Source organism: Pomacea canaliculata, linkage group LG5 (assembly GCF_003073045.1).
Source record: "Pomacea canaliculata isolate SZHN2017 linkage group LG5, ASM307304v1, whole genome shotgun sequence".
NCBI classification, from domain to species: domain Eukaryota; kingdom Metazoa; phylum Mollusca; class Gastropoda; order Architaenioglossa; family Ampullariidae; genus Pomacea; species Pomacea canaliculata.
The window spans coordinates 5797841-5819330 of record NC_037594.1 but is presented as its reverse complement, the minus strand read 5'-3'; the positions used below and the strand labels follow the sequence as shown (position 1 = coordinate 5819330).

At 38.4% G+C, this 21490-nt stretch overlaps 2 protein-coding genes across 52 annotated transcripts in view; one reads left to right on the top strand and one right to left on the bottom strand.

Moving 5' to 3' along the window:
• The window catches only part of LOC112563530 (zinc finger E-box-binding homeobox 2-like), an 86336-nt gene extending 79739 nt beyond the window's left edge, over window positions 1-6597 (bottom strand). For 45 of the 46 annotated variants that reach the window (XM_025237526.1, XM_025237511.1, XM_025237505.1 and 42 more), the window contains exons 1-3: window positions 6483-6597; window positions 3908-4880; window positions 2642-2842 (exon numbers count right to left, since the gene is read on the bottom strand). In XM_025237526.1, coding sequence (XP_025093311.1) covers window positions 2642-2842; window positions 3908-4838 — 1132 coding nt within the window. In that variant the 5' untranslated portion in view covers window positions 4839-4880; window positions 6483-6597. Of the gene's footprint in view, window positions 1-2641; window positions 2843-3907; window positions 4881-5939; window positions 6096-6482 lie in introns of those variants that run through there. The other variant, XM_025237495.1, reaches the window with a different exon arrangement.
• Window positions 6598-13216: 6619 nt separating this feature from the next.
• LOC112563533 (replication initiator 1-like) overlaps window positions 13217-21490 on the top strand; it is a 48310-nt gene continuing 40036 nt past the window's right edge. The window contains exons 1-3 of one of the 6 annotated variants that reach the window (XM_025237552.1): window positions 13217-13532; window positions 18178-18984; window positions 20197-20367. In XM_025237552.1, coding sequence (XP_025093337.1) covers window positions 18732-18984; window positions 20197-20367 — 424 coding nt within the window. In that variant the 5' untranslated portion in view covers window positions 13217-13532; window positions 18178-18731. The other 5 variants (XM_025237558.1, XM_025237557.1, XM_025237556.1 and 2 more) reach the window with 5 other exon arrangements.

The window sequence follows — 21490 nt, the reverse complement described above, 5'->3', positions numbered from 1 at the left end:
TTAATAGGTACAGCTAAAACTAGGTACCGGCACACGCACCTTCCCGCTGGTGGAAAGTGGGCGATAACACAATAATCGGTCGCTTTTAATTCAAAGTTTTTTCTGGACTACCAGGAACAGAAGTATCACTTTTATATCACAATAACAATTTTTCTTGTCATTTATTCAGAATATACCCTTGTTTTGTGTGACTGGAAGACTCATGTATATTGTGTGAAGATAAATGGTACATATTTAATTAAATCAGCGAAGATTGGGGAAATGCCAACATATTTTTTAATGAAATTTAACAGTTTTAAAGCACAATGAAAGTTGGCACAAAATATCTGTCAACTCTGAAATGATGTAGTTCGAACCACGTGCAAAATACCATGTGGTTCCCTAGGTGACCGAGAAAGAGCATTTTCTGCTGAATCCAATGGTATATGACATGGCAGTTTCATGTTTATAATAAGAAACTGCTTTGCAGGCAAAGATATGTACCCTTTTTGAAAAGGTTGGTACAACCGAGCAATCACAATGGTGGCTAACCAGGCAGTTACAGCAAATAATGTAAAGGCAACGGGATAGATTGACGCAAATATACATGATAACTTGGATAAATATTCATTTTGAACACTTATTTGATGAACGTTCGTGTTACATGTGATTTATTTTGTGGCATTTCTGCTAGTCTTGTGACGACTATGGTTGCATCTGTTTTAGGAACAGATCCCCAGTTTATATTTATAAAACCTGGACAGAATGCTGCAATTTATGATGATGACATTTTAAACTGTTTGTGACATAATGAATGAACATGAATTATCACATTTCTAAAGAAAATTGCTGTAGAGAATAATAACTTAGCCTTCAAAGCCTAATAACAACAAAGTAGAAAATATATTTATATTGGCATGGGACGTATCTGTCTAGCATCCAAAAACAGAGGTATCTGAAGAACAGGTCAGCCAACACAATCTTCACCAAACATAAAAAATTTACAAAACTAAATTTTTAGATTTGTACATTTATGGTTTTCCAAAATGGTCGTAATTCCTGAGAAAATTGAAAGAGAAAAATAGCACCCATTTTAATCAAAAGGTGGGGGATGGGACTCTATTGTCCACAAAAAATTTTGAGGTATTACTTTTTTACTTAGAAGTGCTCCTGTGTTTTATTACTCGCATCACCGTCAAGTAAAAGTCTGGATTGACTTAAGAACTTGAGTGTCCCCAGCAAATATTAAAAACTTCATTTTCAACCAATACCCACCCCTCCCCATTCACTAAACAAAAAAATAAAATTATCACAGATTAATACATGTGGTTTTTTAAATCAGCATTTCAAATTTGAACCTCATCTGTCCAGTAGATTAGAAAGTACAGATGTTATAATTTTGTTACCCCTAAAACTTCTCATTTTTCTGCATGAAAAATTGATGATTTTGAAATATTTGAAACTACAAATCTCACACAAGATACCTTGCAATTTTATAGAAAAATTTTAACAGTATATATAATAGTTACTCTGAAAACAATGTTTTAGGTATATTCAGTAAATTAGTATTCAAATTGTGAGTACTTGAAATGAGGTCTTTTCAGCAAAATGACAAGCACAAACTGATTTTTCAAAATTGGATTTGTTTTTTTCCCAGTATGTCTTTTGCAAATTAGGTTTCCAGTCACTTGAGTAGAAAGTCAGTGTTGGTAACTTCTCATAGAAACTCACTTCTAAAATTTCACATTGCTACACATGAGAGCTTCAAAAATGATCCAAAATTAAGTAGTGTAGCTGTGACACAAAATCACAAACTTATAAAACAGCAGTATCTCCAAAACTAAAAAAGATAGAAACTGTTTTTGTTTCTTTTTCTTATATTTTATTGTATTTATGTACATAAAGCAATACTCATTTACAAAAAATAAGTTTGTGTGCCGATACCTGCTAAGACTCGCTAAAACAGTACAAATGAAACCAAACCAACATTCCGTAGCAAGGAATGTGATGATAGTCTTTAAGGTTTTTTTTTATGCACATACATATATGTTGCTGGAATGGTAAACTTGCTATATCTCAGTCCTATGTTTCGCCTTAATGATCCAAGTACCTTTCAAATCCATTCACTTTTATGTAGATTTATTAAAAGCAAGTAACTCTTTGTGCTCTTAAAATATTCTTTTTTTTAAGGGGGAAGGTGGGTGCTCTAAATTTAATGAATGTTTGCCTTTATTCAGTTATTCTGATGCAGGTTTTGAAAATCTAAATCTACAATTAATAGAAAGAATGGTGAAAGATTTAAAGATTTTAATAAAACTTATTATGATCAGCTTTTGGCACAGTCTGGTGATTTGGCTGACTCATTAGGAAAATAATACTTATCTGAATCTGCTCTGACAGATTTTGTTTCTTCAAGGTTAATCATATGAAAAGGCTTGAAAGCAGCAACTCGTATTGTGTATTGCCAATTACATTCAAAGACCTTGCAGTTTTATGATAGTTGACTCGGACAGACAAAATGACAAATCGACAAAAATATATGAGGTCTATTTTCTTGTTGGCAGCTTTTCAACAAATAACTCTCTAAAGGGCTTTGAAAAAAGTCACAACCATCTTACTCAGGCTTGTTTAGTATTCCAAGTAATAAAAAAGTTCTCCCTACCTCTCATGCCAGAAGGCCCTGGCTGATGCGATGTAGATGGACCAGCTCCAATTCCTAAGCTACTTGATGGTATTCCTGAGTAATGCTGAGCCATCGCTGCCATCTCATGGCTACCAGGAGCAAATGTTGCTGCTGCAGCACTAGTGTGAAGTGCTACTGGATATAAAGGTGTATCTGCCATGCTGTCTGATGATGTTGATGCTGTAAATGATAAACCAGTTTATCAAAAACAGATCAGAATGTTTAAATACAGGTGACAATATCAATATTTCTATTGATAAGAAAAACAAAAGCTTGTATTTACAATATAGCAAAAACAAAATATTTTATAAAAAACAAAATCATAATGAACTGATGCTAGTAAAGCCAACAAGAATCTTCAAATGCTAAAATCATAAATGAATCAGCAACTAAGGTACACTTTCGTCCTTTAAAAAAAAAAAATCACAACATGCATCAGTGCATTGTAGATCTTGACACATCAATGTGATGTGCAAAAATAACACTAATCCAAAAACACAGTTGCATTTGTTTTGTACAGAATACCGATTGTCAACTGTAAAGGTACTGAATATCACACTATTCACAAAAGATTACTCTGATGCTACCAGCATGAAATTTTATGAAAGATAATTATACAAATCTTGTCAAAAATGTTTTGGGAAAAATAAAAGGTTTCATAGTCCAGAGTAAGCACAGCAGCATTTTGACAACTACCCCAGCAGTCCTTTTCTTGTTTCAGTTTTGTGAGAAATTCTTTTCGGAAATGTAGTCTTGCTAAATACTTAAACACTCAAAGGTTCAGACCATTAAAAATTAAGCAGTAAGTGTTTTTATGTGTAGGACCTTTGCTTTCACTTGAATCATTTCTATAGTGTAGTTTATGCAAGACTACAAGAACCAACAAACAATGATTTCAAGTTTTGACAAAAACAACAAATGTTAAGCATTCTAATATATAACATTAATTTATTTGAATATGATCCTCTTAAAGTCACCACTTCACAGTCTCACACTTGCATCAATTAAAAAAAACAAAAAAAACAGCAATCCCCTACACTATATCTCTAACTCTGAAACAGAGTAAAATGCAGCTTTAAAAAAAGCTTCAAGTTCCCAACAACTGAGAGCACCAATGAGAAAGCATCTTATCTATTCTTCAACAACACAGAGCATATGATTAGATAATTGTTTTTGAAAAAATAAAAAACAAAGGCTGCCATGGGCTAAGATAAAGCTTGGAGCCTGTTTTATTTGTCTTATTACCTCTTTGATCTGGTCCTCTGCCATACTGTCCACCACCAGAATTCTGAAATTCACAAGCAGATCTTTCACCCTCCACATATTCTTCTTTAATAAACGTCACCTCAAGATCCAAGTCACTGTCATCTTTTTCTTGCATTTCACTGTTACTCTGATCATCAATGCGTTCTAACACACTACTAGCAAGGTTTACACCAAGATCGCTGTTTGCATCACTCGTTACTGTTGCAGTCTGTGGCAGCATAGTGCCAGCTATATGGGGCTGCATTTCTTCACTGGTCACTGTAGAAGTTCTTCGGGAAGATTCTCCAACATTACCAGCAACATCACTCATAGAAGGTTTGGAATCAACTGGACTTGATGTAGCAGATACATGTGGTGAAGACTCAGGATGGAAAAAATGCTGACTTGATGATTCATGTGAAAGATTTGCTGCTTTGGGTGGATGATCATGATTTACATCATCTTCTCCTTTCCGCTTTGCAGTACTCTGTATGTGATGTGATGAAGATGATGATGACGATGCAGGACTGTCTTTTGCACTGAATATGGACCTTGACTTCTCCTGTGAGTGAGATCCCGAGAGTACAGTACTGATGCTAGATATTGCTGATGACAACTGATTAGACTCACTAGTGTCAACTGAGTGGCGCCGTTGAGAAATGTGTGTCTCTACCTGGCCATTTTTTGCTTTCACAGGTTTGTCTGGTTTGGGCTGGGCATGAAAGCTATTGCTAATGAAAAGTGTGGAATTTTCTTCATTTTTACAAACTTTTTCTTTCAACACATAGTCAAATGACGAGCCTTTGTCAACACTTAGGTTGATATACCCAATTATTTCAACACCATTGTTGAAGTCCACATAACCATGGCACAAAGTCTGTACAGATTTAATCAAAGCATTGATGAATTTGGATGCTGATTCCTCATCCATGTTTCGTTCAGGTGACTTCTTTTATTTACTCTTATTTGTATTCTGAAAAGAAAACAAAGTCAAGCTTTAATTTCATCTTGATAATGTATTTCATATTTTTAAAAGGCAAGCTCAAGTCAAGAATCATATTTTAAGTTTTGGACAAAACAGAATGTAGCACTGTTGTGATGCAAAATACGTCTAGCAGGATTGATCTATGATCACTAATGGTGTATGAAAGCCACAGCCTGGGCACCTGCTAACATTAACAACAGCAAGCCTACACTTGGGTTCCTTTTTTCATGTTTTCCCAGCTTGCTGTACTCAACTTCTTTAGCATGTTTGACTTTATTATATGGCCCACAAAAGCATAAATGACAAGGGTAATACAAAAAGATAAATGTGAAAACTGTACACCTTAAAATCAGAACGGTTTTAATGCCCTCCTGTGCACATTATATCAACAGTCGATTGAGAGTGAACAATATTCAGTAAAAGTGCTTCAAATCTTATCACCTTTTTAATCAAAGTATAAGCTCGGGTATAATAACCATTTAAATTTCATACACGTGAAAATTTAAATCGCACTGTCTACTGCAATGTCATGCAACGGCCAGAATTACAGTGTTGAGAAGCTTAGTTTACCACCAACCACCGCCACATCTCATTTTTGTGCACCATACTTGTGGGCATCACTGGTTGCTCATCTAGGCAGTTGCTTTCATCATATATTAGCTGGCTCAATAAATAGCGTAGTTCTGGAAAGTTTACGTTCACCGACTCCGACGCCACGATGGATGACGATTAGTGACTGCCCGTGCGATGCGCCTTATCAACGATTACTAGCTCATTACTTCTGACAAGCTAAGAACAATAACCTTAGCTCAACACTTCATGGCCACAATCTGTCGTTTGCATGATTACAAGTAAGAGCATTTTGAAGTCCAACATAATTTCATGCCCGACGGTATTTGGAAAGGAATTCCAAATCAGTCATGTCTGCCCAACGCCACGGTAACACGTCGGCTAGCCCGAACTGGTCTCCATAATCTAGTATGCGCTGTGACCTACATCCCTTTATGCGACGGCTACACCAAGCATCAAAACCGCAAGTGTACTTACCAAAGTCCTCTATTTTTGTACCTTAAAATATTTGTACACTGCTATTTCGTGTTTCATAGAACAAAGACATAACGACACACTGCGCAAAACGACTTCTTGCAGCGCACCACAACCACCGCGTCCTTTTGTAAGTCCAGCATTCACGATTGGTCGATTCTGTCACGTGTCTGTTTACTATACACAGGACGTAGCTTTGTCACGAAATGAAACGGTATATTGAATTCACGCAAGTTTTTGTTAAATACATGTGATATGGTCAAAAATTCCAGCAAAAAAACTACCAAAATAAACATCGAAAACGGCATACCCTGCACAGTCGATTAGCATAACCAAATTATTTCATCATCGCCGTTCAAACGCCTCTTTATTTTCTCGACTGCACTTGAGGAACATATAACTACGTGCAAAACCTGGTCCATAGTCAACGAACTTCGATACCTAATGCTGAAAGACGCACTGATTGGAAAGTTCAGTTGTCAACCCCGATCTCTTTAAAAAAAAAAATGATGAGAAAATTGTTATCATGCAATAATAAGTACGTACGTGTCACGACCGGCCGAAGAAATCTCCCATTGTTGCAGAGCATCAACGAACAACTATCGCCACCTAGTTTGTGACGTCTCATGCACGTGACCTGATAGCTGGTAGGGAGAGAATTTCTCAAATGTTGAATGTGCTTATGCATATTAATTGAGTAATTAAAGAAAGTATTGCTCAAGCTCTGCTTCAGCTTATTTGTTTTGATGAAACGATTGAACAACAAGCGATTATATATAGACATACAGTCTGTTAAGCATTGATTGGGATGAACTCATTTTCGACGACTGCATGGTTAATTGATATCTTTCTTGTACACATTGTCCACCTGGCTTGATGGCCTTGCTTCATTCTGTCGCCGCATTGTGTTTTGTCGTGTCACATCTCCGCCCCATCTTCATGTTTTGTTTCATTCGACTGTGCAGTGAACTGAGCTCGTCTTCTTGACGTGGAAGCACAATTAATGTGCAAGAGCACTATATTATAGTTTTATCATTGTAAAGTGCTTAAAATTCGGCTGATGTTGATGAAAAGTGCTAAATAAATGTGCTTATTATTATTATTGGTATGTGATAATAATAAACGTTTTATAATCTATTGAAACCTATAAATTAATGTTAAATAAATTAAATTATCTGAAGGGCTTCTGCTAATTCTTTGGGGTCCCAGGGACCCCTTCTTCAGATTTTTAAGGGGTCCCTTTTCTTCTCCCAAATTTGGAGGGGACCCCATTGATAAAAATTGAAGGGATCCTCCGAACTTTTAATGCGTACTGTACGCAATTTTTTGCGTAAGCAGAAGCCCTGATCTGTATCCGATTGCTATCAGGTATATATATATATGAGTTCAGATAATTAAGCTATAGTGAGGATCTAAAAAATTCCGTAAAGGATGCGAAGTCTCTGAAGCAGCAATTAAAGAGTGATCGATATAGGGTCGAATGCAGCAGACAGGTCAAGCAAAACATCACTGTCGAGGGTTGGTTGGTTGTGTTTTACGCCGTGCCAGTAACTATATAAGGCTATATCACGGGTAACTGCATGTTGAGGGCAGATAATATATGTCCGTGGTTACTTTGATAACATGTGAAAAGTACTGTGAAAATGACGATATGCCGACTGAGCCTGAGGGATGATGAGGTGATATATTCCTGTAAGCCCAGAGCTATGTAAAACCACTTTCTCCATTATCTTAGAAAAGGCAAGTTTGAAACTGGGCGGTGGCTGCTTAACACATTGATGTCAAGCATACACTGTTTAAGAAGGGCCTCATTAGGGCAATTTTAAACAAAAATGGAAAACGACCTGTTGACAAACTGACATTAACAATATATTTGTAATAGCAGTAGGTAAAACAAGAATTATAGAAGAATGCTTAATTGTGGGCATTGAGTCAAACTGCATAGCAAGTTGTTGGCTTTGCTCAGATCGAGCTAGAATGATCGCCTTTACATCAGCCTGTATCTAGTCTGGTCGAATGTCACGGCTCGGGTGGCTTTACATCACACTTGCACCAGACAAATACGCGTTCTTTCAAAACACAACAAAACGGTTGCCTGAGGCTGCCCAAATCATGTTATCAAGTTGTCGAATGGCTCAGGACTTTACAGATTACAAAACACATGCATAAATAACAACTCGCCTCAACACAAAACTCTAGCGATACATACAATGTTTATCTCCGGGCACTTCCCCGATCAATCTCTGTTTAATCCAATATCTTACCATCTATGTATGAAAATCACACGTACGCCTCCCACAGTTCTGTTCGTCAACAAAGTTTCATTTCTATTATCTGGTTTATAACCGCACTCACAGTTTCTCTTCCCTCCTAGGGTTGTTTGCTCTCCACATGTCCCGCCAGCTATAGAATCCAATAACACAAATACACATACTACGGTCGTACACACTGGGCGTGTGGGTCAGGCGGTTCTCGGGGTCACAGGGGAGGTAATCCGCGGTGACGTCACGGGTCTCCTAGCCCACGTGCTGCTGGGTGCTGAACCAAAAACACCTTCGATCACGTTGATCACAAAGTGGTCCTGGGAGGCGATTCTTCCTTATCCAGTAGAGCTCCAGCTCTTGCAGTCCATACACTTAAAACCTCGTCTAGGCGAGGTTAATCCATAAACGGATCCAGGCCCGTTCTTAGCCCCCGCGGGGCCCGAGGCAAAGGGCATGTGCGGGGCCCTCACGCCACGATCACACGGTTTTCCATATGCCTAGTTACCATATCAATCAAAAGCCCGGGGCCCCTTGAAGCGCGGGGCCCTAGGCAGATGCCTCGTCCGCCTGCCCCTAAGCACGGCCCTGAACGGATCAGTACCGCGCCGTATCCAACGTCGATCGACACTACCTTTCTACTACAAAAAAAAACCTCTCACTCGGGAGATGTACACTCCCGACTCAGGCACGTCTTCCTCTCTTGGTATCCCTATCTATCTATTCCTCTTTGTGCATCAGGTTGCACATAAGGCCTCAACCAGAGTCCGCCACCGATGTCGATCGGCTGAAACACGCTCCAGGTGACCCCATGTCCAGCCCTTTCCTTTCATCTCCCTTTCCACTGTTCTTCTCCAAGTTTCCTTTGGGCGGCCTCGTTTTCTTCGGCCGTCTGGAGTCCATCGTAGGGCGACTCTGGAAAGGTCTGCTGTCTGCTGGCGGAGCACATGTCCAATCCATCGCCAACGCCTTCGTTGAACCTGCGTGGTGATGGACTCGGTTTCACTTCTTCGGTGGAGTTCTTCGTTGGTGATGGTGTTTGGCCAAAAGATGTTAAGTATGCGCCTGAGGCATCTGTTTTGGAAGACGTCAAGCTTGTTACTGATGGTTTTGGTCATCTTCCAAGATTCTGATCCGTAAAGGAGGGTGCTGATCACATTTGACTTGAAGATTCTCAGCTTGATCTTCTGGCTGATGTTTTTTGCCTTCCATGTGCTCCTGAGTGAGACAAAGGCCTGACTGGCTTTCGCCAGTCGGGCTCGAATCTCCACCTCCGCATCCCCAGTGTTTGACATTTTGGACCCAAGATAGGTGAAACTGTCAACTTCCTCAATCTCTTCTCCATTTAGTTTGATGCTGTCTTGGACTCTGGCGTTCACTCTCATACTTTTAGTCTTTTTTGTGCTGACCTTCAAGCCAAGGTTTCCAGCTGTTTCTGAGAAGGCCTTTGTTTTTTCCTGCATGTCTTGGTGGCGGTGTGACAGCAGGGCAATGTCATCAGCAAAGTCCAAGTCTTCCAGCGTTGTTGTTGCTGTCATAGTCATGGTCCATCTGAGCCCTCTCCTCTCGCTGTCGGTGGAAGTCTTCATGATCCAGTCCATGGCCAGGATGAAGAGGAACGGCGACAGAATGCAGCCCTGCTTCACCCCGGTACTGACGTTGAAGGGGTCTGTGAGCTCCGTGTCACAGACAACCTGGGATTTGAAATCGCTGTACAGCATTGCAATGACCTGAACAAGTTTTGCAGGGACTCCGTAATGCCTCAGGATCTTCCATAAGGACTCGCGGTGGATGCTGTCAAAAGCCTTCTCCAGGTCGATGAAATTGATGTACAGCGGTGTGTTCCATTCGTTGCTCTGCTCCAGAATCTGTCGCAGAATGAAGATGTGTTTGGAGCAGGATCGCCCCGGGCGAAATCCTGCTTGCTGTGGTCGGAGGTCTTTCTCAAGAGTTGCCGTCAGTCTTGACAAAACAATCTTGCTGAAGACCTTGCTGGTGAGGGAAAGAAGTGTTATGCCCCTCCAATTATTGCAGTCTCCAAGATCTCCTTTCTTGGGTAACTTGAAGATGAGCCCTGTCTTCCACGCAACAGGGACCTGCCCTGATTCCCAAATTTGCCTGAAGATTTCAGTCAGCTTGGGAGCTGTCACATTCACGTCTGCTTTCAACATCTCTGCTGTTATTCCATCTGCCCCTGGTGCTTTGCCGCTCTTCATTGTCTTGACTGCTGCTGTCACTTCTTCCAGGCTTGGTGGGTCTGTGCAGATGTCAAGGTCTATAGCTGCTGGCTGGATGTCTGCAAGCTGAGGGGGATCTGGTCTGTTCAGAACCGACTCAAAATGTTCCCTCCAGCGCTGTAGTTTTCCTGCCTCGCCCTCGACGACATTACCGTTCACGTCTTTCACTGGCACATCACTGTTCTTAAACCCGTTGTTTAGCTGTTTGTTTATCTTGTACAGTGTCTTCAGGTCATTTTTACATGCTGCATTTTCTGCTTCATCTGCCAGTTTCTCTATGTGATATCTTTTGTCGGTTCTTGTCATCCTCTTTACCTCTTTGTTCAGTTTTGCATATCTTTGTCTGTGTTGTTCCTTCAGGCGTTCAGATCTGGTGCTGTTGATTCTTTGTTTGGCTGACTTTCTCTCTTCTATCTTCCTCCATGTCTCTTCTCTAATCCACTGTTCTTTCTTTTCCGTTGGAAGCCCAGTATTTTCTCTCCTGATTCCTGTAAGACTCGATTGAAGTCGTCTAAGGTCATCTCTTGTTGGTCTCCTAGTGCCTGGAACCTGTTCTTTACTTCCATAGCAAAGGCCCTTTCGGTGGCTGGATTTTTCAGTTTGCCGGAGTCCACTCTCTGCTGACGTGCCTGTTCTCCTCGTGATCGACGCAGCTTCAGAGAAACTGTGGCTATCACAAGAGTGTGGTCACTGGCAATGTCTGCTCCTCTGTAGGCTCTAACATCTTGAAGTAAGCTCCTCCATTTTCGGTTGATGATGACATGGTCTATCTGGTTCTTTGTGATCCCATCTGTGATGTCCATGTTGCCTTGTGGATGTCTTTGTGTGGAAGAGTGTGCCTCCAATCAGTAGGTTGTTTTCTTCACAAAAGTCTGCCAGTCTCTCTCCGTTGTCATTGATGCTTCCGATTCCATGTTTGCCCATGACATGCTCCCTGCAGGTGTTGTCACTTCCCACCTTGGCATTGAGATCGCCGATGATGAGCAACATGTCGTGGGCTGGAACGCTTTCTGAGGCTGCCTGGAGCTGATCGTAAAAAGCATCCTTGTCTTCTGCCTCAGAGTCATTTGTTGGTGCATAGCAGGCTAGCACTGTCAGCTTGGTGTACTTGGAATGGAATCTTGCTCTCAAAAGCCTGGGTCCATAAGGCTTCCATTCCAGCAGTGCCTTTTCCGTTTTCTTGTTGAGGAGTAGAGCTACTCCTTCAGAGTGCTGAGCGTCTGATCTTCCTGAGAACAAGATGGTATGTCCTGACGCTAGTCTCCTCTTTCCCGTGCCGGTCCATCTGACCTCACTGACTCCCAGGATGTCCAAGTTGTAGTTGTCAAACTCCTTGACTAATTGGAGCATCCTGCCAGTCTGATACAAGGTCTGGACGTTCCAGCACCCCACCCTCAACTTCTGCCTCGGCTTTAGTAAATCCACTGTCGGGGCGCCAGCTCCCTTTCGGGTTTGGCTGTCGTCCGTCATTAGTCCAGTCTCCTGGTGTGCTTCATTACCTTCGCCATCTGTGACGAGTTCTCTGGTTTTAGTTTCTGTAACAGGATTTTTTTTTACATGGTGGGGTTGTTAGCCCTACCACAACCTATTTTACCTCTAGGTGAGGTGTCCACCTTAGTCGCCTCTTACGACATGCCTGGCTGGATGGCAGGGACCCTATTCTTGCAATGCTTGCTAGGCAAGCATACCCCGGGGTCCCACAGGGGCTCTTGGTATCCCGGACCTGAGTAACTTTCCACAACCCTTTTCGGCCAAACCCCACTTGTGAACTGTGTTCACTACAAACTTTCTATCACGTTAACACTTTCCAACTCATGTTCTAATCCATTCAACATAAATTCAACATATACGTTCAGTCCGTGAGCCACCAAATGGTTAAATAGTTTGGAAAAAAAAAAAAAAAAAAAAACCAAAAACAAAAAACAAGGCAGGCACGACTGGTCCGTGACATCGAAACTCAGTAAGAGAGCAAAAACATCACAACTGAGAGATGTTGTCAGGTGCTGACATCGAGTCTAAGGATGATCGACTGTCTGACATCTTACTATAGTGAAAAAGTCACTGAAAACTTGGAATAGCTGATGGGTGTGAATCAGAGTACATATATGCAGTGGACAGTCGATCGTGCGCGTGTCGTGATAAATCTAGTCATTTCATTGCCGATGTCAGTTTCTCGGGAAGAGGTGCAGTTAATTATCTGGGACTGAAGATAGTTGTTTTGGCTATGTGTACTCAACGTTCAACCCGCCAACCCCTCGTTTCGAGGTGTTATAGATCGCTCTATGAATGGCGAGTCCAGTGTCCAGTCTAAGACGCCCAGCTCAGTGCGCTTCAGGTCGGTCGATGGATCGAGTTCGACACGGATCAGCAAATACTTATAGGTGCTCATGTGGATTGACGTATATCAGACGTCAGACGCTTGGGCACGATAATCTGGAGCGAGCGGTTAGTACTGGCGCCCGAATCCAGAAAGCGCGGGTTCGATACCAGTGTGGCACAGAAAAACAAAATAAATAAGTAAAAAAATACATACACACACACTTCCCCTTCCCCCTGCACCCTCAAGTTGACCCATCTATCGGGAATGGCCGGTACCTGACTCAATAGGGGTTGGAGAAAGGTAAAGCAGTGAGAGGAAGAGAAGACGGACACCACCTTCAGCAAAAATAAATAAATGCTGGCCCCGAGGATAGTAAGCTCTAACACCTCACTCCCCAAACGAGTGGTCGTTTGACCTAAAAAGAAAAAAAAAGGGTTTAGGACGACCTTGGTAGTATCATACCCTTCTACAATACAGACAACAAATAAAACACATTATAAATACCATTTAAAAGTATACCTGTTATTTATTTATCGCTAAGATGAATTATTTACTCTGTGGTAACTTCAATAACAAATTTCAATGCTAACGAACAGAAGCTGGATTTGAGGTTAGAGAGGGGAGGGGGTAGAAAATGAAGGAGAATAGTTGCGTCCCTTGCGCTCTTCTTTGCTTTCGTGAGGAATGTTTGACGAATGGATGCTGCGAAGATGCGAACATAAAGATATCAACAAACCGACAATAAATTACTGTTATAGTGTCACAGTTCTGTTCTTCGGTAAGTCTTGCATCATTATTTTCTTCTCCTGGTCTTTTTGGATACAATTGATAGGACTATCTATTTTTGTTTCAGGACAGATAGATGATAATGCAATTCGGCCTATCATTATGCAGACCGCAGACGCCATTTTGCCTTCTTTCTATGAAAGGAATGTGGATGAAGTGAAATTTGTTCTGCGCGATTATTTGTGCGTTTCACAATTTTAAAAGGTCAAAATAAAAAGTAACGTTTTCAGATTGTGACTAAGATAGGTGGATAGTTGCTAGCATCTTTGATTTTCATTGCATGAAGTTCTTTTTAAATTTGCTTTTGCTGCAAATAATTATGTTTTACAGAAATCATCTTCTAGGTGGTGCATTTATTAGAAGTTATTATTTTGTTGTGAAAGTTAATTTTCCTGCTGATGATTCGTTGGCCCCCAGTCGTGCCTTCTGAGAATTTTTTGCATGAGTTAAAAGTTTGCACCCTAGCTCACTATGTCACTATTGGTAAAAATCATTTGAGCAGTAGTACTGAACTAGTAAATTGGGAAACCAATAGTGCTGCAGGTAAACATAAAATTACAGCTAGAATACAATGGCACTTCTCATTGTATTTTTATTGTTATGCATAATGTAATGCTAATATATGACTGATGTTAGCAGTCTCTTGTCTATAGTAATGTTATTTAGAACAACATGCTGTAGGATGCACCAGAAACTGTGAAAAAGTCATTAGCTGTGTCTATTTGCACATTTCGTTTTCACAAACTCAGACTTTTAAACCACATACATTTCACAGTCTGATAGTATTGCATCTTTTCGGAAAAATCTTAAGACTCACTTGTTTAACATTATTTGAAGTTGTTCATTTGCCCTGCAGTTTTGTGGCTGCTGGGTTCCCCGCGCATTGAGTGTATCTCTGTGATACGGATACTAGCGCGTTACAAAACTACATCATCATCATCATCACACTGAGAAATACTTTATTATGTTAGCAAACAATTTAAACTGATTAATTTTAATGGGTAATATTTTGAGATGTAAAATGGGATAGACAATGGAATCAGTCATTACCTGAGCTATATTTCAGATTGGTAAAATTTTGTCGTGCTTTTGATGCACACTTTCTCTGTGATACAGTTTGGGACTAATGGAGCTAGTAACCACAAAGAGAAATCATCTTGAATAACCTGAACAAGGTTGAAATGTATTTCCACATCCTATAACAATATACACACTTTGCCCTTGAAATGCCTGCTCTTAGTGCTTGTAGTGCTGTGTGATTACACCTTGCTAATTTCACTGACACCCTGATTTAAGTGAAATGACAAAAATTAAGGCACTCTTTACAATTTTTACTTTTATTTAGTAGAGGGAAAAAAAATCTTCAAGAAAATGTTTAAAATAAAAGAAAGCTCTTGATCAGTTACTGGGAAAATTAAATAAAATGTCTCTTTGGTGATGGGTACTCAAAGAAAAACATATACATAGTATACAATAATGTACTGGTTAGAGAGAAGCATTTTAGATTAAGAGGAATAAAGTAAAATGAAATAGCTATACTCTGGCTATAAAAATTAGCATTTTAGTTGCAGTCGTGATGTGTCTGAATAGCTTTGAATTTGTTGTAAAGAGCATGAGCATAGCTTATAATATTTATGATATGCTGATGGTAAATGCATGTGTGTTTGGGGGGGGAGGGGGAGGGGGAGTGCTAAGGTATTTTGCAAAAAAAAAAAAATCCCACCAAACCTTAAGGCTCTCACTCCCTTAGTTTTAATATTACAGTCTATGCCCACTGTAAAGTTCCAATCAGTTTATTTTTCAACTTTACATGAAAAGTTTCTTCCTACTACTTTACAAATAACCAAATTTGTATTGTTATACTTGAGTACAAAATGTTTTCTTTATGTAAAATGAAAAGGAAGATGACACAAAAGATCGCATGGCTTTCCTTTCCATTAGCCATCACTGTACATAAACATGGGCTGCAAGGGACTCTTGTTTTCATGATGTAGTCAATTTAGAGGATGTCATTTTTTTATAAAGATGATGAGAGATAATGGACTTATTCATCGAAATCATATGACCAATGGTTGTAACAAAGAAACAAATGTAAGTTAAACTTTTTTGTGTATTTGCTCTTTTTACTGATAAGATTTTAAACATAGCATCTTTCACAAATTTTTGCAAAGACTCATTTTTATTGTCATTGTGGTTGTGCTTTTAAGTAATTTTATTTGTACAAGTTTGGAGTGTTTTTCCGGCATAAGATTTTGTTAAAATGTGTAATTTTGCAGCAGCATTTTGAGATACCTACTTTAAGTAATTTCATTGTCTACAAAACGTAAATAAAAGTAAAAAGCAGCTTTATTTTCATACTTAATGAATTAAGTACTTTATTTTGAATTATTTCAGATTTGAGGACCATAATACTGAAGACCAAAACCTGCAGGGCAAAGTCCCTTAAGTGAAGGGATGCCAGTTCCATGCTGACTGTGTCATTTTTAATTTTATTTTTATTATTTTAGCCAATTTCTAACTGTAATGCTCTGTTACACTAGCTGGAATTTGTGCTCATAAACTGTACTTCCAGAATGTTGAAATCAAGTACTTGTTGCTATTGTTGCACTCCAAATGATGATAGGTAAATCAGGTTAAAGAATGAAGTGATGGATAATTTGCACAGTTTGTCGACAGTTATATTTCATGTAAATGTTTTAAAAAAGTAACCAAATTCTAATACTTTATATAGAATTAGAAATATTTAAAAGAAAACAGTTGGTAGACAGACACATTTCCCTTCTTAGCGCTTGATTATTTATTATATAGATCATACTGAAACATTAAAAATTAAGTCCTACTTATTTAATTTTCTAACATTTACTTTTTTCAGTTTTATTACCTTGAATATTCATTCACTGTACTTTAGTTTGACATCAGCTAGACCAGGGATGGCGAACCTTTTTCAGTCCGAGTGCCAATTATTTCAATTTCAAAGCAATAAAAATTGCTGCGTGCCAAGTTGGTCTACTTAATGACACCGCTATAGAAACGAAGTGCTACAGCCAGTAACCAGTAAGTTTGCTGCGCGGAAAAAATAAAGCTGCTTAGTATAAAATTATAAATTATAAAATAATGATTTGTCTTGTTTCAAAATTTATTATGCGCTATGACGCTATGTCATATGATACCCAAGTTAATAAAAGTAATATGAAAAAATTATGTGGAATATGATTCCAACATCACTTCTTTAATATTATTTACAGTTTTCTGGAAAAATTGAAGGCTATTATGATAATTTGAAATTTTAAAAAATCCATCAGCGTCGTCGCGTGCCGCACAAAATCGTTTCGCGTGCCACCTTGGTGCCATAGGTTCGCCATCCCTGAGCTAGACTATATTTGTCATCACTTTGCACTTGCAAAGTAAGTTATTTTGTTATAACCAACAATAAAAGTAGCAGAGACTAATAGATCAGTTGCACCAGCAATATCTTAGGTAAACGGGAATAGATTTTTGTAAAATTTTGGAATTTTATGTAGAATTGAGTGCAAATTAGGTTCTTTATGTCAAAAATGTAAAAAGCAAAAAAAATCCTTAGTGGTGGTGTTACTGTTTGGCATTTAACAGACCATGCTGACATTTTATTTTAAATAATTCAAAGATATTTCAGTTTCTGCACATCTTTCATCATTGTTTTCTTTTAACATAGTATGAGAAATAGAAAGTTTAGTTTAAAATACGATTTCATTTGATCGATAAGTTTTTTCAGCACAACCCAAACCAAAAAAAAAGAAAACCCTAAATTTGTGGATATTAAAATTCACTTGAAATTTTTTTTTTTTTATTCTTTAACATATCCTATATTTTTAGGCTAAAAGTTAAATGTTCATAACCATAGGCATAAATGCATTACTGTTTTAATTTGTGTGCCTTCATTAAATTTCATCAAGTTTTTTTCCCCTTGCCTTTTGCAGGCACCCAGGTTTCTGGTACTTACTTTTGTCCTAAGGTTATCAGGATTGACATGATCTGAGAAAGCTGTCAAGACATGACTAATTGACTACTGTCTGTTAAGATAATATTTGTTAATGATACGCTTTGCTGGAAATTTGTTGAAATTAGGCAGCATATTGCATTCTTCCATGGCATCTCAATAGGTGCTCAGCAACTTTTTTGGAAATAAAAAAAAATTGTCAGTACATTTGTGTGGTATTGTTTATAATACCATATTTTATTGAATGAGAAGCATGTAATACCCGATCAGCTAGATAGATATTTGCTAAATAGTCAAAGTTTATCATGAAAACTAAATGTGCCTTGAATCTCACATGAGCTGTGCATCTCGTGTACACATTTATATGAGAGCGAAATGCACACAAAAGTAGAATACACTTGTAAAACAGGATGACTTTCATACATTATTGTCTGCAATCACATCTCATCACACTGGCATCTTGTTAAACAAACTTTGTCAAGTTATTTTGTCCTTTTTTTTTTTTTTTTGCAGTTTTTGTTTTAATATACTCTTTGTATGCTGGAGAAGTGTTGTGTGAGTGGCTGACACATGCACACAGTCTCTTTCGATATGAAAATATAAATAAACATTGATAAAAATACATTGCATTGTTAATGATAGATCTGTTTTACTATTTCAGGTTTTGCAGGTGTTTTGCACCTTGCAATTTAAAAGGCAGCCAAACATGGTAGACCCAAAGGCAGCAAAATTCATCAACTCTTTGGTTAAGTCATTACAAATGCTCTGCCATGGTTGCATGGATTTCAACCATAATATTGAAATCATTGGGCATATCAACCTAAGGATTGATAACAGCCAAAAGTTTGACTATATTGTGAATGAGCAAGTTCAAAACAGGGGGACGATTCAACATACTTTCAGAGCAACAGTTACCACTCTTTGCCACCACCAAAATCAAGCAGAGAGAAGGAGAAGCACCAAGCATCAAGTAGAAGTGATGATGGTTCATCCATTGCTGAATCTGCAACTAATCACCACAGACTGGACAGTGCTGCTGTAGTAGGGTCCCGAGTACAAATAGACCTCTCTGGTCCAATTTCAGTATCTCACGAAGTTGAATCTTCGCCAGAACATAGATTCAGTATATCTTCTAATGCATCCAATGGTGGTCGTCGCCCCTCACACAGCAGGGACTTCTCAGTGGACAGTGAGCAGAACAGACTTCATGACCCCATGATTTCTTTTGAAGACCATGCACACAATCATTCCTGTTCGTCTGGTGCTGCAGTGAGAGACAAAGAGGGTTCTGAGCGTCCAGCTAGCAACTCGAGTAGTAGCGAGAGAACAGATATCAGCAGTGTATTTCTTGGGAAAGATATCGAGAAAAGGCAACAGGACTGTGAAGGTGTTGTAGGGCAGGATGGGTCAATCATTGTGAAGGCAGAACCTGATGATGCAGCAGTTGAGGCTGCAATGGAAGAGGAAGGTTTGTATAATACATGTACCTTTTGAAGCCTGTAATTGGAAGCTAAAAGAAAGAACCTAATGATTATGGTTAAGTGTGCATAAAATAGAGGTAGAAAATTGGGGGAAACAATTACACCATATTGTGAGTTAAAAGTTTGTTCAGGTTTTCAGAATGTCTAGATGGCTGTAGATCCTGTGCTGGGCAGTAATGATGCTACCATCTGAGGTATTGCACTAGTTGTACATAATGTCTCATGCAGTTTCAGTGTAAGGTGATGATCCAAGAGAGAATATTGGACATATGCCTGTTGATGAGTGTATCGATATGTGGTCCTTTATTATTTTCTATGTAACAAATGAAATTAAATTTCCTCATAGAAATGGACATTGGAGTGAATGGATACTAAATAAATATCTTAATCATCTAAGTTTCAAGTATATTTTTAAAAGCACGAAAATGAAGTAATGTCATTTTACCCATTAAACCCCCAAACACTTCTTGCACACATTGGGATCATTGTTAACATGATGATGTATTTGGTCATCTGCTTGATTGCTGAGTTGGTTACATGATCCAACAAGTTCCACTGCATAATGGGAACATCTATTCATGTTTGTAAATATGCAGTGGGTGATAAAATAGTTGCAATGAATGCATTTATATATTGAAAATATTTAAAAATCAGTCATTTTATAAAATATTTCTATTGAAAACAGATTGTAAATTTAATTCTGGACCTCTGTTAACTTTAGGCAGGTTTACTTTTATGTAGGACAAACCACATTCTGACCATGTTCACTCAGGCCAGGAACTTCACTAGTTAGGACCTATGTGCATCCATGATGTGTTGATTTAACAATTTTCTGTCTTCCTTTTAATTGAAATCTTAAGCAATTTATATGTGTCTAAATAACTGCAGCTGTCACTTTAGTTTATGACTTTATTTTTACTGTTTGTGCCAAACTGTTTGTGTCATCTGTTTGCTGATGCTTGTGTTTCTTCTTATATGATTTTACTGTCAGTTGTAGTCTTGTGCACATTGTAACGAGCTTGCCTTCACAAGAGAAAATGCATTCTACAAATACAATGATTAATTCAGAAAGTATAAAGAATTATTAATAAGACAAAATTTATGTGACAGGAAAATGAGATGTGTTGTCTGAGAGTCTGTTGTTGGACATATCACTCTTTGTTAACTGCTATCAAAATATTGTTTTTCGTTGTATGCAGCAGAGCAACAGGAGCATGAACTACTGGGAATTCCATCAGTTTCAAGTGTACTTCCCATGGCACATCAGTCTGCTTTGGTAGCAAATGCAACTCATCCTAGTCATGCAATGTTTGCTGCAGCCACACTTGGTCATCATGGCATGTTTGACTCCAATCTTGGTGCACAGGATGGTAAGTTCAGTCTATTTGACTTTCAGCAACACTTTTGTGTGTGAATTTTTCATGTCCAACCACCCCTTTCTTTCTCCTGCACTTTTCTTTCACTGCTGTCTGTGTGTGTGAGAGAGAGGGGAGAAGAAGAGAACATGCATGAATGTACACCGAGACAGTTTGGCCTTTAGCATGTCTTTGACAGCAAGAAGTTACTGTTCCATATGAACTTCACAAACAAAATTTCACATTTGAGGTGCTAGAACTCTTCTAAATCAATTTTATTAAATATATTGTTATGAGATTTTAAAGAATAACTTATTACATGATATTTGTGATTTTTTATTAGGGATTTTTTTAAATTTTATTAATTTTTCCAAAATTGTTCTGGACAAACTCACATTTAATAAAGAAATAATGGGGTGTAAAGTTGTTCTTCTAATGATTGGATAAAATTCAGTTTAGGATACTATTTCCTCAGATATAGGTGTATGTCCCTTTTTCAGTTCTCAGTTTTCAAACATCACTATGCACAAAAAGAGGTCAGTAACACAGACATTAGGATAGTGTATATAAACATTAGGTTGTGAAGGCCGCAGCCAGTGGGAGAACTGGGAATATGTTAATTATCCATTACATGTCCTCATCATTTTGACTTCTTCCTGTGTATGGTGATGTTCATAGGTTTGTATCTCCAGAATGGAAAGAGTGTATTAATCTAGATTTGGGGAAACAATATCTTTCACTGAGCTTTACCCAATCGTTAAAAAAAAATTGCATCCCATGAGGCCCGTTTAACAACAATCTTGTGAGTTTGAACTTTTAAAGATTGTGATCACTGAGATTTGCTTAAACTTTAGTCATACACCAAAAGTCAAAATGAAATAACCTATTATCAACATATTAAAAAGTATCCTCCGGGACTTGGCAGTTAGATAAGTTAAAATGCAATGGTGATTGGCATGTGGAGTGTCTGTAAATACTATGAATTTCATTATGATTTATTCATCCTTGCAGTCATTTGCCCTTTCGATTTAATTTTTCATCCATTATGATCTTTTAAATTTTTTTTTAAAGCATTTAGAAGTAGGATACAGCTTTGTATTTGGTCTCCCTTTGGTGGAATTCACATGTAAAAATCTTT